Raw genomic sequence first — 19112 nt, 5'->3', positions numbered from 1 at the left:
GATACCACATCATTATAAATTAAGTACATAAGGGTTATATTATTATGACAGCTACTGAGTAGAGCAGGACCAGCACACGAATGTCACACTGATGGGGGAAGGGATGTGAATTTAACGTGTACCAATAACACTTTGTTTTACAGCACAATAAACCACTCCCTTGCCTGATAAAAATTATATATATATATATATATATATATATATATATATATATATATATATATATATATATATATATATATATATATGGAAACAGACTGCCTACTTAAGACGAGTTTAGGTTCGCTACTTCTACTATTATTGTCTGAACAGAGTAATATACAGTGATTAACTAGAGATACATGGACTGAAAATCTTCAACACAGAGAAGTTTCTTGCACTGTTTTGCTCTCATATTCACTAAATTTTGAAAATCGGACCTCAACAACCTAGAATCATGTTACAATAAGATCACTAAATTTGCCACTAATCACCCACACAGATCTCACCACAGTTCAGCTCTTTCACAACTGGCTAGAGCTTCCCAACCTTTTATCACTTAATCAACTAACCTTAGCTCATAAAATAATCTACCATCCCAGCAACTGCCCTGCCATCTCCTATTTAGTTCAACCTACTACTAATACTAGATCTCTCAGATCTTCCAACAAACTTTTACTAAAGGTATTCAATTTCCACAACTATCATGGCGACTCTTTCTATTCACACAGAATTAGTCAAACGCCGGTACAGTCTTCCAGAAACTATAGCAAAAAACCCTATTGACAATCAGTTCAAAATCACTCATAAAGGAACACCTTACCAGTCATTGGCTGTGCTCCTGCCACTCTAAAGGTTATTTTTCCCACTTCTATTACTTTTTCTCATCAGATCGTCTAGCATCCATACTTTAATTTGTTTTTAGTATATAAAAATACCCAGTGCTTGCATTGTATTATTGCGTGTTACTGTACTATGATTATATTGTACTATTGATTGCATTATATAACGGCTTCTTTGTTGTGGTGCACTGCTGGGAGATTTTCTCCCTGGGTCTCTCTGAAAATAGGCCCCGGGCCCAGTCGGACATATACGGTTAACAAATGTAACAACAAGTGAAGACTTCACTCTCAGGATATACTCAATCAGTTGTCATTGGAAGATAGAGGGTGGTGGGTCTGAGCTTCTGAAAGCTGGCCAATACTGGGTTACCATTGGCAATGAACCCAAAATGCTACTGAAGCAGTGGCAATGATAGACATTTATCTTTAACGTATCTCATTTTCTACTAAATGCTGCAGGCTCAGTTCTCTCATTGCAAAAGCAATATTGTAGAATACAAATACAATGTCTACTCAAACTGCCAAAGAAAACCCCGATAAGAAATACAATTTTCAGAATAAGAAAAAAATCTCAGGCCTCAAGCTAAGCTGATACCCCTGGTAAGGCTGAGTAAACATCTTCCTCTTCCTAGTATAACTTCTTTATAGCAAAAGGCATCATTATAGGCCATTAGCCTGTTAGGGAAAATTTGGGGACAGCTGAATGTCTCAATCACATGCATTACTCTCAGGTTATGACTACTGAACAATGTTAGGAAGGTAAGTATTTTTTAAGATTATAAAGGTGCAGTGAAAAATACTACAAAAATACACTTCACCTCTCCTTTCTCATTTCGAATTCTTCTGTTGAATTCTTTACCCTCTAGGCACAAGAAGTCATCTCCTGGAATAAGGATACCACATTTTGTTGCAATTGCTCGAGCAGTATTGATGTTGTCACCAGTCACCATACGTACAGTGATACCAGCACGCTGGCATTTTCTAATAGCTTCAGGCACCTGTTGGTAAGAAGAGAATTAAAAAAAAAAAAATTATTTCTAACCAGGTAAAAGGCACAATAACTGATGTTAACATTCTGCATTCATTTTAATTACTATCCAAGTACTAATTTGTTGCAGAACACTACTAACTCAAGAATGCTGTCTAGGTGATGACTTTAGAACTGTAACCAAAGACATACAGGCAATTCAAAAAAATTAAAAATGTTTATACATAAGAATTCAGGTAACTGTCAGGGTTCTCCCTCAAATGGAACACTACTGCAATTTCTTCTTGCAAAATTAACATTTGGCAGTGATTCAACCCCATAAGAATATGTCACTTTTGAAAAAGAACATCTCAGAGGAAGAATATCTAAGAAGAAGGCATGTAAAAGCCAGACTACTGAAAAGGCAGGCATGCAGAGAATACACTAATGTGAAAAGCAAAGGCAGACAACTTCACGCGAGGTACATTTTCAGACTTGAATACCCATTCCCATAACTATACTAAAGCCTATTAGTAATGTCTTTCGGCTTTTCCCGGTTAGAGGTCGCCACAGCGGAACTCCGGTCCGCTCATGATTGGCAGTGGATTTTTACATCTTTAAACAACACTCTGATGAGGTAGGTGTCGAAGTCATTTTGGTAAGTTTAGGTTTCGATTCTGTATAAACCTGGGCCTTAGTGATTTGTCATTCGTGCACAGAGACGACGCTGGCACTGAATGGCTCCTCCTCTTTGTCTCTTTTTAGGAGGGGTTGAACCACCCAACTCAGATAAAGCCTCCAAGACAGGGTTTTTCAAGAGACCCTTTAATAGTAATTTGTTTTGGCGCTCAGCTAAGGTGCAGGCACTAAAGCTCTTACAGAGCTTGTACGGAGGTTGAACCTTCAAATGTGGTACTCCTAGGCAATAGACATAGGAGAGCTGCCCATCAGAGTTTGGCTTCTTCCTGCCACATTTATCACATTGTTTAAACCCAGTAGTGCCTTCCTGTCAGCCACTGTGAAAAATCCAGTTGACAATAACTAAACAGTAATCCAACAGTAATTAAACAGGTAGAATGTCCTTTTCACGGCTAGGTATCCACACACACACACACACATATAGAGGAGGATATATACATACACACACACACATACATATATATATATATATATATATATATATATATATATATATATATATATATTTTATACCAAAGGGTAAAAGGAAGGGGAAGAAAATACCAACAATGGTATTTAAGCTACCAAACATTAAGGGAAAGGGAGAGGCCTGTACCAAGGATGGTACAAAGAAATATCAACAAGGTAAAAGGGAAGAAAATATTCACTCACACAGAATACAACTATCACTAAGTACAGACAATTAAGAAATAAGAGATTGCAGAAGATTATAAGGGTAAAATGCCAAGATGAAGGTAAAAAAAACAAAAAACTTAGCTTGAGAGCTGGCCTGACACGTCTTGAAACGAGATCTGAGGAGAGGGGCACTATGGATAAGTTTAGCTCAAGAGTTTTCAGCCAGCTTGTTATATCAGCAGAGTCTGTTCCGAGTACGTAACAAAAACCCATCCAGTCATGAATGAATGAAGATTAACAACATCAGATATATACTTTCTTAAACAGGAAAGGAAGTTTAAACAATAAAAATAATATGTGACAGTCTTTTCCCCAAAGGGAACTTATCTGCCCAGCAATGGAGCACAAAAGCCAGACACTGATCCTCAAAAGACTACAGGGGATCACTCTCTTTCAGTGGCAGGAAAGCTCTGAAGGGCTTGGTACCCAAATATGTCTTTTAGTCAGTTCAGCTTGAACTGACTAATGGTTTAGGTGCATGGAAGGTGCCATTAAGCTTTGGAAGCTGGTTGGGTGTTATATCCTATGGAGGATAAAACCCATACAGCTTAGGCTACTGCAGTAGTGATCAATATCATGAACATGTCTCTGTTCAACATTAATTCAGGAGGGCCTGCCTTTTATCTGCTCAGACAGTTTGCCAAGGAATTCAGATCTAAAGGAATGTACAATGCTTGGAGGAAAATATTATGGTGAATAGCAAGGTCCCATGCTAACACAGCCAGGGTTGCACAGGGGGGTTAAGACTTGTTTCCCTGTTTGCTGACGTACCAAATGACAGTGACACTGTCTTTTATGATTTGAAGAGTCCCTGGAATCAGTGATGAAGAGGCTGGAGAGAAAAGATCAGGGCTTTAATTTCTTTGATGTTTAATTTTCGTTTTTTTTTTCCTTAACTGTTTAGACCAAATTCCCTGCACTGTGCAAACCTTGAACAAGCCCCCCCCCCCCCCCCCCCCAGGCAAGGTCTAAGGCATCTACTAAGACTTCTGAAGAGGAGGGGGAATAAGAAAGGGAACTCCTGATTTTTTTTTTTTTTATCTAGTTGATCTGTTAAAACATTTCTTTTTCACAAAGGCAAGAGAGGGACTGGGTAGGAAGTATAACTGTTGTGCCCAAACTGATCTCAGGTACCACTGGGTTTTCCTCATGTGGAGTCTTGTAAAAGGAATCACTTGGATTGTGGATGCCATGTACCCAGAGGACTCTCAGGATCTCTCTTGCAGAGATCACAGATGTATTTGTTAGACATCAGAAGTCTGTCAAGAACTGGATTTTTCCCAGAGAAAGAAAGGTCATCATGATGGATGTATTGAGAAAACATCCCAGAAGCATCAGAGACTGAGTGGAAAGTACATTGGATTTACTGAAGTTGAGAGTGCATCCCAAAGAGAAAAAAGCTGACCATGAACTGTAAAGCCTAAAGAATCCTTTGAAATGAAGTGGCCTGAAATAGCAAGTCATCCAAACAGGGAAGTGTGGATACCTTGGAGTCCCTGCAGAATGCTAAGGCAAGGACTAGACACAATTTGTGAACACTCTTGGTACAATGGAAAGCTGAAAGGGCAAAGTTGTAAATTTCAAAGATATATCCCAAACCGGTATACCACTAACATGTAAAATAGTATGACATAATGTTTAACTATGTTTCTATGTTGAATTCTAAAATGCAGCACTGTCAAATGTGCAATGCATTCAGTAATATGGTTTCAACAATATGGGTATTTTGGTCACCAAATTTAATAGCATAAGAGAGAGTAACACTATGTAGTAATACAATGTGAATTTATTCCATATATGTCAAAAAAGCAATTAATGTGATAGTAACAGTCTAACTTATGCCACGACATGAATTAGTATAACATAGTAAATATACATTTTCTGAATGGAGGTTGTGCTATATAACGGTGTTACTACTTATGATTGGTGTACAGTTATGTAGCTTAAGAGCTCAACTAAAACATCTCTCACTAAATGCATGTCGCAAACTGTTTTAACTCCATTTTAATAAACATCAGTAGTTGAACTTCCTCCAAACAAACTGGCACAGCCCATCATTAATTCTTAACAGGAAGTGAAGTGAATATTACACAAACTTTAAATGCAGAAGTCTTAAGTAATAGCATATAGTGGTACAATAACAAGAAAAAAAAAAACTTATTTGTATTTGTCCTCACAAAGTTACGCACTCACCATAATGTTCCATCTGTGCTGTCCATTTTCACTCTTTCTCAACTGTTTGATTCGGATCCGATCCTCGGATCAAACTCTGACACTTTTTCCAGATCGTACAACACTTGAACTCGCAAGTTCCTACCTTTACCCATAATTCCCTAGTCACCTTACATACCTCCGTTTTAGTTTGCTGCCCATAGACCTACACAGCAGTGGAAAATAAAGAACAGAATCTGGGGTTCAAACAAGGAACAAAGGTACTTCCACTATCCATCACTCTTTCCAGAAGTAATGTAAGGAGGGAGCTGGCGGTTGGGAGGTTGAAGAATGAAAATGGGCAACACGGATGGAATGATATATGTTGAGTACATAACTTTTTTTAATCTGATGTCATTTTTATTCATTCCTCAACTGTTGGGGCAGAGTCCCCAGCAACCTAAATCCTGGAAGAATTCAAAGGAAGGACATTCCTGAGCAGAATTGAGCCAAAGGCTGCTTTTCCCTAGAGATCAGATTGAATTTGTCATGAGCAATAAAGGTAGGAGGATTAGCCCAAGTTGCAGCTGCACAAATATCATCCAAGAAGTTCTAGACAAAAAGGCTGAAGTAGTAGTCAGAGACCTGGTGGAATGGGCTTTTGGTGGTTTTGGTAAAGGAAAACCCACTCTTTCATAAACAAAGGTAATACTATCCGTCAACTATTTGGCCAAAGTCATATTAGAAACTAATTTTGATTCAGAAAACAAAACAAATAATTGTTTGGACTTCCTCCAATCTTTGGTTCTGTGAAGGTAGAAATGTATTGTCTGTGAACATCCAACAGGTAAAACATATATTCTCCTTCGTTTGAGAAATTTGGAAAAATGACTGGAAGGTTGCTAACATATTACTTAGACATCTGCTAAAGGATCCTACTCCTCCTGGGGATTTAAATATTCTTCAGGCCTTAGGCCAATCATCCTTTGAACCATCAGCTAAGTCTTAACTAAAATTTTTGACCTGGAAGACTATTTTCTTAGTTGCTATTACTTCTGCCAGAAGTGTGTCTGAACTTTCAAGGTTCTCTCTTCTAAACCTCCTGACTTAATTTTTCATAACGATAGTGCATCTCTATGGGGCAATTCTTTCTTTCTAACTATGGTGGTGTCAGAATCTAAGATTAATCAGGTTCTTCTGAAAAAGGCTTTGCAAAGCTTGGAGGAAGCCTAGGATCAGTTATTTACTCCAACACTAAAGTTAGAATTGGCTGCTAATTGTACTGTGACAGTTGAGGAGCTAGTCCCCTTCACTGAATATTGTACCTAAAAAGTGAAGAATCTTCGAAATCAGTGCTGAAAATGGATCTAAATTATTTTTATGTGCCCAAAAAGCAAATCATTTCCATTTACTTTTGTAAACATTTCTAGTGGAAGATTTTTGTTGGATGATAACAGAATGTGACACACAGGGGAGGAGAGTCTGTGCTGTCTAGCAAACAACCAAACTGGATAAACCATGTGGTCAACTTGAGGCCTACAATGTCTGGATGATTCATGTCTGAGTGAGACAGTAGCTCTGGAGTTGGATCCAGAATCTAGGATGGATGTAGAAGTTGAGGCTAAAGGAAACCAGATCTCAACACCAGTGAGGGGCAATGAAGATAACTGTGCTCTTCAATCAAGATGCTTTCTGGAGATATTTGAGAATGAGGGGTAATGGGGAGGTAAGCATAAAGGGGACTGGAGGGCCAAGCTAAGCGTGAAGTTGAGTCTCCCTTGGGGACTCCCCCCAATGGGGGAGATTAGGGCAAAGAACCTGCTACACTTGCTGTTGAGGAGAGATGCAAAAAGATTGCAGCATGGTTGGCCCCATCAAAGGAAATTACTCTCAGCCACCTTCATGTTGAGGAACCACTCATGAGGCATTAGAACAGACGCGCATAACTTGTATGCAATTATACTGGAATTCCTCAGGATGTGCGTTGCTATCAGAAAGCAATTGGATGAGATTTCCAATTACCATACTCTCATAGCTTCCTGAAGAAGAGGATAAAATCTGGTTTTCCCTTGTTTATTGAGATACCAGACCACCGACACACTGTCCATTGGAATCGCAATAGTCCCAGTTGGGAGAGTATCTTGGAAGGTCTGCAATGGTGCCTTTGATTATCCTTCCCAAGAAATTCCCATCCACCCAATCTGAGAGGTGTCTGTGGTCATTGTGGCATTGGGTTGAGGGAGAACAAAGGGACGGATTCTTGTATTTGACTGGAATGAATCCAACACAGACGGTAATTTTTGCAAGCTTGTATTACTATGACTTGACAGGATAATGGTCATTGGAAAAGAGACCATTGAGTTTCGAGTGTCCACTGAAGGATTCTCATATGGTACCTTGCCAGTGGTACAAGGGCAACTGCCGCCAACATGGATCCCAATGCTTGGAATATCAAGACGGGCTGAATGATCTTTTTGACCTGGAACCAAATTGTCTAAATTCAAGACAAAGGGAGAGAAGCTATTTGAGTGACCATACTGAACAGGGCACCGATGAATTCCAGAGTCTGATTTGGACTTATGTGAGATTTGTTGTAATTGACAGAAATCCCTAGACAAGAGCACAGCTGGAGTAAGTAGTCCTGTGCTTGAATTAGTTGATGCCTGGACGGAGAGGTCAGGAGCCAGTCATCCAGATATGGAAATACTTGGAATCCCTGCAGTCTCAACAGAGTTGCAACTACTGCTATGCACTTGGTGTGCACCCTGGGAGCTGTGGTGAAATGGGCAGTACTCTGAATTGGTAATGACTGGCTCCAAGCCAGAAAGGAAGGTATCGTTTGGATCATATGTTCATTCTGATGAGATAGTACGCATCCTGAAGATCTATCGAGTGCATACAGTAGTCCTTGTGCAGAAATGTCTGAATGGTCTGAACTGTGACCATCCGGATCTTTGTATGCAGAATTGATCAATTTAGTTTGTTGAGATTCAAGATTGGTCTACAGTCCCCATCTTTTTTGGCACTAAAAAGAATTTAATATGTTCCGATTTTATCTGGTCTGGGCGGACCTCTTGGATGACTTTTTTCTAGCAGCTTGTTTACTTCTAGTGCTGCTACTTCCCTGTGTGTGTGGAACATCGGGACTTTTATTTGATACTAGAAGGGGGTGGATGGGAAAAGGGTATTGTATAACCTCTGGATAGTATCCTCTGCACTCATGAATGTTTTGTAATTTCTAGCCAGGCTCTCTGGTGCTGGGATAAACAACCCCTGACTACCTCCAAATATGGACAGTCAGGCCTCCTTTCAGGAGTGCTGATAGGATCTGTCAGAGAAAGCATTCCTGGATCCCTGGTAATATACACCACCTCTGTCAGAGGGATGGTGTCTTCCGTTTGAGCCCCCCCCCTCTTGTCCGAGGGAACTGTCTCCATGTGGTTCCTGGAAGGGACCCCTGGGCTTTTTGAACATTTTTCCTCTGCCTCATTGGTTCCTAGAAAAGGTCGGTTGAGGGGTCAAAAATGTATGCCCAGAGCAGACAGGGTTTTTCCTTCCTTCTCACACCTGCAGAGTGGGTCTAACTCTGGGGCCAAATAAGGAGGTTTCGGCAAAGGCACCACTGATGAAAGAAAATCTGAAGGGTTCTGCAAAGTCACATAAGTGCATCCAAGTATGTGTTCTGAAGGAAATGCCTAAACCTACCACCCATGAGGTACATTCAGCCATGTGGGAGATGAGCCTCAAGGAAGAGTTTAAATCAGACTGAAGGGTAGTCAACTGTTACCAGAGAGTGATTTGGAAAGTGCTTTCATCAAATCTCTCTGAAGCCTTGTAAAAATGTGCCAAATAATTCAGCAAACTAAGGGGAAAGGTCGCTGAAGCACAGACATGCTTCCCAAACGTGTCCAACACCCTAGACTCCCTGTAAGTGGGAGTGGAAAGAGGAATTTTGTTCTGCCAGTTCCTTTTTAGTGGCCGCAGCTACGACCATGGCATCAACAGGTACTTGTTTACTCCAGTGTGTTCTACCCTTAGGTGGTGGCAGGATCCTGTCTGGTCTCTTAAAGATTGGCTCAGTTGTGTCTGTCTTCTTCCACGCCCATCAAGAGACTAAATCTAGGAGCTCATCTGCAGGCAGAGCCACCCAGGAGATAGACGGGCTAGTTCTGAAGGCCTCCAGGAACACAGACTCCTCTTGGGAAGGGTTATTGGAGGACCACCCACTCCTTTGTTTTAGAAGTTCTAAGATGTCTCCTTCATCAAAGTCCGTGTCCTCAGTGACAGACTCTTATGGAGGGTTTAAGTGCCTCCTTTTGCCCTTTCCCTTCTGGGGAACCTCCTCGGTGAGCTGCTCTGGGAAGGTACTGGAAGAGATAACAGTACCCTGCTGGATGGCCTGGAGACTGGTTCTGGGTGGCTGTCTCCAGGGAATGGATGACGGAGGCTCTGGACGCAAAATCGAATGGGAGTGGGGAGTTGGAGCTGAGAAAGGTAGAGAAGTCTGAACTACAGGAATAGATAAGGCTCTCTCCACTACTTCAAAGGCAGACTTCCTGAGAGAAACACAAACCAATGGATCCAACAAGGCAGGCTTATGGATCAGCTCCCACTAACCCCGCAGGCAAATTACCCGAGGAGGGAGTCAGAGCCGAGCTGTCTAGCACTGAAGCTCCGAGGGGTAAAGATGGCTCAGACAACTTCGGAGTCAATTCTAACACCCCAGAGGCACTGTCGACACTGCAGCTCCACAAGTCATCCAACTCCTAAGTATTCAGGGCCAGACAGCTTAAACACAGCATTGAAGTCGAAGATGCGAACATCTTCGGATCCGAGGCAGAAGACTCCAGGGCTTCTGGAATTGATGGCTCCGAAACCAAAGGTCAAATTGGAGAAGGAGCCAATACCGGAGGTGTAGTACTAATGAGGATCTCTGGACCCAATGGGGTCTGAGCTGGAAGAACTCCCATTTTTATCTGCATCCTGAGGAACTTCCTCATCACCCTGTACACATCTGCTTCAGAAAAGCTCCTGGAAGACCGAATGAATGAAGTTATGGACATTGGTCTTGAGTGGTGACAGGCTGACGACTCGAAAGAAGGTGATGGAAACAGAGAGGTAATTGGCTCTGACAGTAATTAAGGAGAATGGATCTGGTTTGATTTGTTGGATCTTGACCTTGGATCCAAAGCATTCGGAGCGGACTTTTTAGCTCGTTTCAATTGTGTGTCTGAGGATGGAGTTGAGGCAGATGCCAATGTCCATTCAGATCTCTTACAAGATTCCTTAGAAAGAAAATCTCTTTTTTCTCTAACCTTTTAGAGGCTTGAGTCTCAGAAGCCATAGATGGATATTTTGAAGGCAGCAAGTCCCCAAGTATTACTTTATTTTTATGACCAATTAAAGCACAGGAGTAGAATCCCTTAGAAATGTTGCAGTCCAAATCCAAATAAGTTGGTCCTAAACAGTAAATGCACTTGGTATTTTGTGGCCACACACACCACACATTTTTTTAACTACTGAAGGCTTATCAGACATTTTTATTTAAATACTAGGAGGAAAGAATAAAGATTCTTTTTAAAGATAAGCAAAAAAAAAGAGATTACCAACAATGGTAAAGGGAAAGGAAGAGTGCTAAAAAGGCACACACTATCAGCTACTGTAACCGAGAATACTCTAAAGAGTAAAAGGATAAGTTTACGAATTTTTATATAAAAAAGGTTAAAGGGAGAAAAAAGATAAAAGTATAATAATTATAACACCTACGTGAGTCCTAGAAGGAATAACTAAATTCACAAAAATGTTAAAGGCTCATTCGAGATTTCGTGATCTACATCTGACTCTATGCCTGCAAATGAGATCTGAAGTATGTAAGGTGACTAGTACATTATGAGTAAAGGGAGGAGCTTGAGAATTAAAAGTGTTCTACAACCTGGAAGAAGAGGTCGATCCGAACCAAGCAGTTGAGGAATGAATGAAAATGAAACCATCACTTTTCCTGGTGTCAGTGTTCATTTTTACCATACTATTCTCGCTCAGGAAGGCAAAGTCCTTCTACATGTAGACAATTTCCTGCATCATTTAGAGCAGTAGTTCACAGCAAAGTACTGGTGTCATACAAGAAAGAATGCACAGAAATATAAAGGGAGATGTTATCACAATAATTAATGAAGAAGATGAGTGACTACTTAAAGTCAACATATCGTCATGGCTCTGACACTATCAGCAGACACATGTGTTACACGTGATAACCTTTAAAAAAGAGCAGTAATGATTACTGATGAGCCATGAAAAGTAGCTTCTGAGGTCTTGGCCTCTGCTTCAACTGCTGTTGCCACACATTAGCCTAACATTAATGCTTTAAAACATTTTGTTATGTACTCACCATAACGATAAACGTATGTGGTCCATTTCGCCTACATTCATTACTGACGGGCTCGGAGCTGAGAATCGGCTCCGACTTGGCCGCTATAAAATAGCATGAAGTCTCTAATTGGCTGGGCTAAGCCTGTATCCCAGGATGCACCACACCCAAACCCCCAGATCTCGTTTGCCACAAAATAATCATTACACATGCATAACCCCACATAACAAGAAAGCAAGAAGAGAGGAAAAAAAAATAATATCCTCAGGAGGGTCTAAGAATATAATTTCCTCCAAGTTCACCAGGAAGGGGGAAGGTGGGAGGGTACGCAAGAATGTAGGCGAGATGGACCACATACATCTATCGTTATGATGAGTACATAACTAAATGATGTAATGTGGTCCTATCTCGCCTACATTCATTTCTGACGGGACAACGTCCCTAGCACCTATATCCTGGGAGCCTCATGAGAAAACACTCCTGAGCACCGTGGAACCAAAGGAAGCCCGGCCTCTAGAAGCCACGTCCAGCTTATAACGAGAAATAAAAGTGTGTGGAGAAGACCAGGTGGCTGCCGCACAGATTTCATCCAAAGAAAGCCTAGCATGAAAAGCCACTGAGGTAGCCATATTCCTGGTAGAATGCGCCTTAACCGGGAAAGGTAGATCTCCACTCGCTGATGTGTAAATAAATGAGATGCAGTCCTTAATCCACCTTGCAATAGTGCCTTTGGTCACAGGGCTACCATTCCTGTTCTCTGAAAAGGACACAAACAACTGATATGATTTCCTCTCTTGTTTTTTCCTGTGCAAATAAAACCTCAGTTGTCTATGTACATCCAATTGGTGAAATATGAATTCTGCCTTGTTTGAAAAGTGTGGGAAAAACACCGGTAACTCAATGGATTGGTGAAGACAGAAGGTAGAAGAAAGGAAGGGTTGAGTCTCAAGGATACTCAATCAAATAAGGAGGTTTGACAGAAAGGGCTTGAAGCTCTGATACCCTTCTGGCTGAAGTAATAGCCACCAGAAAGGCTGTCTTACAAGACAAATATTTTAATTCACAAGAGGCTGCAGGCTCAAAGGGAGAAGAAGTTATGGCTCTAAGCACCAAGTTTAAATCCCATGGCAAGACTGGCTGAGAAACTGGGGGACGAAGTCACCAGGTTCCTTTTAGGAAGGCTTTACACAGTTTATGGCCCATGAGGGAAGGCTCATATGAAATGTGAAAATTAGAAATTGCCACCAGCTGAACCTTAATAGTGGAGGCAGCAGAATCTGGTCTGAAAAGAGTAGCCAAAAATTCTAAAACTGTTGTCACAGGGGCTGTGAAGGGATCTAGGTTATGTGACTGGGCCCATATAGCAAATCTTTTCCATTTACTGGGAACCAAACTTGACGGGGCCAATGTGGTGCGATCAAGATCATTTTGCTTCCCAAGGAAGTTGCCTTCTGAATCACTCTTAGCAGCAGAAGAAACAGAGGGAAGGCATAGAGCAGACCGGGGGGCCAATCGTGGACTAGAGCATCCCTGGGTGACTCCCCCTGAAGGGGGATCAGAGTGAAGTAATTGCTGCACTTGGCATTGAGGGGACTGGCAAATAGGTCGCAGCAAGGTAGACCCCACCTGGAGAAGATCTGAGCCGCAACTCGATCGTTCAGGGACCACTCGTGAGGCATCAGAATAGCTCTGCTTAGCCCATCTGTTATCACATTGGACTTCCCCGGAATGTGAGTTGCCACTAGAAAAAGTTGGGAAGACACTGCCCAATTCCACACTCTCATTGCCTCTCTGCACAGGGGATAGGACTTGATTCCCCCCTGTTTGTTCAGGTACCACACGAATGACATGTTTTTCGGAAAGAACTGAGATAGTGCCCTTGGGAAGAGAGCTGTGAAGTGCTTGCAACTCTAGTAGCACCGCTCTCATCTCCAGAATATTTATATGCAAGTGTACCTCGCTGTTCCTGTCACGTGCCTTGGACCATTCTGCCCAGATAATGCCCCCCCCCCATCCTGTCTGGGAGGCGTCCGTGGTCACTGTGGCAGTAGGGGGCGGAGGATTCAGGGATCTCCCTTTTTTCAGATTGGGTGAATGAAGCCACCAACGCAGATCCTGTAGGCATTGTTCCGTTATAAGAATCGGATGAGACAGAGGGAACTCTTGAAAGGACCACTGGACCGAAAGAAGCCACTGTAGTGTCCGCATATGTAGCCTGGCCAGGGGTACTAGTAGGATGGTGGCCGCCATGGAACCTAGCAACTGAAGAACTAGTCTGGCTTGGACCTTTTTCATTAGTAATAAGGCCAAAACTTGAGCCTGTAGCACTTTTATTCTTTCTGTAGGAAGGAAAGCCCACATTTCTACAGAATCTAGCTCTGCGCCGATAAATGCAACACGTTGCGATGGCAGCAAGACAGATTTTTGCCAGTTGAAAGTAATCCCTAGGAGTTGACCCAAGCTGATGGTGGCCTCCGTGGCTCAAACAAGTAGATGCCTGGTGGGGGTGGTGAGAAGCCAGTCGTCTAGGTAAGGAAACACCTGGAATCCTGGACGTCTCAGGTGAGCAGTCACCACTGCCAAACATTTGGTAAACAACCTGGGGACTGTGGTGAGACCAAAGGGCAGGGCTCGAAATTGGAAATGACTGGCTCCCAGCCGGAAGCGTAAATGATTCCTGGAGGCCTTGTTTATCTTGATGTGATAATAGGCATCGTTGAGATTGATGGAGCACATCCATACTCCTTTTTCCAACAAGGGAAAAATGGTTTGAAGAGTGACCATTCGGAACTTGGACTTCCTGACGAAGCGGTTTAAATGGCTGAGATCCAGGATGGGCCTCAAGTCCCCTGTTCTTTTGGGCACCAAAAATAACCTTGAGTAAGTTCCTGATCCGATCTGGCCTGAGGGGACTGGTTGGATGACTCCTTTTTCCAGCAACTTTGACACTTCTAACACTGCTTGGTCCCTTTGACTGGGTGGAACGTCTGGGAATCTCTTGGGTGGCGGAGGGGGTGAGATAAAGGGAATGGTGTAACCTCCAGCAATAATTTATAGCACCCAACGATCCTGAGTGATGTTTTCCCAGGCTTGCAGATGCTTCGAGAAATGACCCCCAACTGGCTCCGGAGAGGCACAGTAGGGCAAGTCCCTCAGGGATGTTGGTAGGAGGAACCACGAAAGGACTCGCAGTCTCCTGAGTTGCGGGGGCCTCCCCCGCCCCTTGGGCGGCATCTTCCAGAGTAATTCCCCCCTCCTCTGCCTCTGGAGGGGGGGGTCACCATGATGATCAGGACAAGACTTCTGAGACTTCCTGAACCACATCTTTCCTCCCCTCTGCGCCTTGGGATAAGGTCTAGAGGGAAGCGAAAAACGGGCCCCAATGGCAGACAAAGTCTCTTGCTCACATCTGGTGAGAGTGTCTTTCACTTTGGGTCCAAAGAGGGAGGACCTGTCAAAGGAAGCGTCCGTGAAGGAAGACTTGAAGGCCTCCGCGAAGTGACACAGGTGCACTCCAGGCTTGCCTCCTGAGGGCTACGCCTGAGCTAGCTGCTCTAACCGCCCCCTCGGCTGTATAGGATATGAGCCTCATGGACGAGTTAACAACAGAAGACAGGGTAGACAGCTGGGCGTTGACAGTCTGGTTCATCGCCTCAGGCAAGTTACCTGACAGAGTATCTCCCAACTCCTTGAGGAGATCTCTTTGGAGCCTCGTAAAATGACACAGATAATTCAGCGACCGCAAAGTAAAGGTCGCTGAGGACAGAGTATGCTTTCCATACCGATCCATACTCCTAGACTCCTTGTTAGGAGGATGAACGGAAGCAGAAGCCTCTGCAACTTCTTGCTGAGTGGCAGACGCCACCACCATGGCATCTACAGGAACTCCTTTTGTCAAAAATTCTTTCCCAGGAGGCGCAGACAAAAACTTGTTGGGGCGGCTGGGAACCGGTTCAATGGAGTCAGGGTGTTCCCACACCCTTCGACAAATAAGGTTCAACAGTTCATCGAAGGGGGAGAGACACCCAGGAGGCGGAAGGTCGGGTTCCGAAGGCCTTGAGGAAGACAGACTCCTCCTCAGATGGGGTTTTGGAGGGCCAGTCGCCTCTCTTGTCTCAAAATCTCCAGGATGTCGGAGAATGAGACATCGTCGGAGGATAACTTTGGGGACCCCTCTGCATCATCGATGTCAGTGTCTGAGGTGACAGACTCATCTGGGGAGTCTATGTGCTTCCTCTTACACAGCTTCTTTCTGGGAGGCTCTTCAGGCAAGGACTCTGAAGGGCCCTCAGAAAGCAGGGGACCACGCATGGGGGTATCCTCAGGCCTTCGAGCCACGCAGCCTGCAGATAGGGGGGCATCAGAGGCTCTAGTCGCAGTGTCCGGGAAAGGAGTGGTTGACTCGAGTGATGTCACCGAAGACCTGGCCAGTGCGCTCCTCATGGCCTCGAAGGCGGATCCACCTGAATCCGAGGAGCGACCCGTCTCCGAGACCACAATCAGAACAGGGGTTCCCCCGGGCGAAGCACCAAGAGGGAGACTCGGAGCCGAAGTCTGGAGCACCGATGTATCCCCCTCGGGTCCGACGAAACCCAAGTGCAGAAACCATCAGATGGGACCGAAAGGGTTGGAGCCAAGGTCAGAGCCGAAAAACTCAAAGGGGGTTTCGGAGTTGACTCAAGGACCTCACTCGGATCAGAACACTCCGGCTCCGATGACACAGAGGTGGTCAGAGGAGGAATTATCGGAACAGACACAAGGACAGGCTCAGGAGCTGACTGGGCTTGAGCCGAGAATAATTTCGTTAACACTGGTGACTGGAGCAGCCTCTGCACCACCCTATCCAAATCTGAATCAGACAACCTGGAGGACTTGGAGGACACAGAAGGGAGTCAAGAAGTCTTCTCTAAAGGATCCAACGCGAAGCTAGGAGAATGGCTCCGAATCGGTTCCAAGACAATTGGAGCCAAGGTTGGCTCCAACACAACAGAAACCTCCTTCGGCACCGAAGGCAGTGGAGCCGAGGAAGCAGTCTTCGGTACAGACAGCATCTCCTGCGGCTCCGAGACCAATGGAGCCGAGGAAGGTGAAACGGTCTTCGATCTTTTCTCCGATGGCTCCGACGAACTGGACGTAGCCGGAGATCTCTTTTTTGTTTTAAATTTCCCGCTAGGGGGAGAAGACGCCAAAGCTTCTTCAAAGGCAGGTTTTACCAGGCCCTTGAGAATCAACTTATTTTTTTCTCTCTTGCAGGACCCTGGAACTCAATGAATGACACACACTGCAGGACTCTTGCAAGTGTATAGCGCCCAAACAGTATACACAGATGGCATGGCCATCATTAAAGACATCTTATATGAACATTTGGTGCACTTTTTGAACCCGGAAGGCCTATGTTCCTTCTGATCTTTGCCTGACATTTTTAAAGCCACACAAAACGACACCAACATGAAGGGAGGAGAAGGGACTCTAACTCAGACGCCCCTAAAAGAAACCAAGGAGACACACCGAACAGGACTAAGGCCCTCTAACTTAAACGGGCCTAGCCCGCCAAACACAAGTATACCACAACTACAATTATCAAAGGAAAAGGTCACAAAAAACACCCAGACACAAAATGTAGCTATTAAAATAGCTTTTGGTTGGAAAATATTCCACAGAAAACTAAGTAAATAGTTCAATAAAGTACTTAGCCACAGCCAAGCTCGAGACCACGTCTTCACTCAATGAGCGGCAAACGAGATCTGGGGGTTTGGGCATGGTGCATCCTGGGATATAGGCTTAGCCCAGCCAATTAGAGACTTTGTGCTATTTATAGCGGCAGAGTCTGAGCCGATTCTCGGCTCCGAGCCAGTCAGTAATGAATGTAGGCGAGATAGGACCACAATACATCAGGATGTTAACAGGGTGTGGCATAGTGTTAGTGAAATTAGTGAACACGATACAAGAGATGTCAGGTCACTGACTTTTGAAATGTTGCCTATTAAAAATGAATGCTTTACTATCAACACATCTGTAGAGTTTATGACGCAAAGATTATGCTTATTACCACTAATGGCAGCTTACAAACTTTATGTCAGGCTCATTGCGTTTTTTTTGGATGGGGGTGAGGAGCTTTTTTACTTTCCTTTTCATCATCCTATGGTTCCCTACCCAATGCCTCACGTCAATCACCGGGTCTAACCTCCACCTCATAACCCTCAGGACATGTTCGGAGAGGGCTGATGTGGATCTTAAGGGAGTCATGGGGTCTGGCCATCAACATTTGCTGGTTAATGGGGGTGTTAGTCTCCCCCCTCAAACTGTTCTTATAATTGTGTCCAAGGGGTGGGCATGCAATGCAGACATGTGGCATTTTTCCCCACCTCCAAAGTAGTTCTGCCATGTCCCCACCATAACCCCTCCTTTGGACTAGATCTCTTAGAAGTGCTGACCCCAGTTTCCACCAGGAATTGTAGCAGGAGACCCCCAAAGAGCTGCCCAACTACGAGGGATGGTTATGCCTATCCCTCACTGCCACTCCATCAGTCTCACAAGCTACTACTTGAGCCTACCTGGGTTCAAGTAGTAGCTTGGGAGACTGATGGTTATGCCTATCCCTCACTGCCACTCCATCAGTCTCCCAAGCTACTACTTGAACCCGGGTAGGCTCAACTGTAGTCAGGGCTTTGTTACCTATATGCCACAGCTCAATACATCATATTGATGATTGATGACACTTTCCCAGTTAGCAGTTGAATGTAAGCATGTGTACACTGAATGCTGCAGTAGGTACTGGTGATGACAGCAATATTATACCATTAGTCTATGGTATTCTTCCTGCATAAAGACAGGCATGCTATGACACACTTTGGACAATGTTACGTGAAGTTTGTGACAAGAAAGATACTACTTTATCACCACAAATGACACTGTCCGACTGAGCAAGGCACACAGAACAGCATAAAAATAAATATTTCTTCTACATCTGCTACAGGTTGCTTGGTTTCATCTGTGCCAGGTTCTCCGGCAACATGTTCAAAAGTTACAAATGGCTACCCAATCTGGAATATGATAGTGAATTTGCACTTAAAAAAACAACTTTAGAATAGGGAAAAGAAAGGGCTGCTTAAACACTTACATGAAAGAACTCTAAACAAGAGTTCCTTATCTAAAGGAGCATTCAAGAGTGAAACCTTAATATCTTCTGGTAAAGATTCTTACAAATATTTAGTATCAGTGTCAGGTGTGAAACCCCACCTCTGGCCCCAGTAATCAAGGAGCCTCAATCCTCACCACTGGCAACAGTGGGAGACGTACATTGGGAGGATGACAGGTATACACACAGTATTTCCAGATGCAGCTCTCTGCATGAAGTCCAATTTTCCCTTAAGAGCACACAAAGACAACAGTCAGTCCGGGGCTGGTTTCTCCTTCTTTCTCTAGATCTCCAGTA

The 19112-nt window shown here is 43.7% G+C and overlaps 1 protein-coding gene across 1 annotated transcript in view; it reads right to left on the bottom strand.

The window, feature by feature from the left end:
- The window catches only part of ATP2B1 (ATPase plasma membrane Ca2+ transporting 1), a gene marked incomplete in the record, with an annotated part of 2275481 nt that overhangs the window by 1036480 nt on the left and 1219889 nt on the right, over nt 1-19112 (bottom strand). The window contains 1 exon segment of the mRNA XM_044087859.1: nt 1640-1819. Within this exon segment, the coding sequence (XP_043943794.1) occupies nt 1640-1819 (180 nt within the window).

The sequence above is a fragment of the Protopterus annectens genome, chromosome 11.part0 (genome assembly GCF_019279795.1).
Source record: "Protopterus annectens isolate FY-2018-M chromosome 11.part0, PAN1.0, whole genome shotgun sequence".
Classification (NCBI taxonomy): Eukaryota; Metazoa; Chordata; order Ceratodontiformes; family Protopteridae; genus Protopterus; species Protopterus annectens.
Note: the sequence above shows the minus strand (reverse complement) of the source record. Positions and strands in the feature narration are given on the sequence as shown.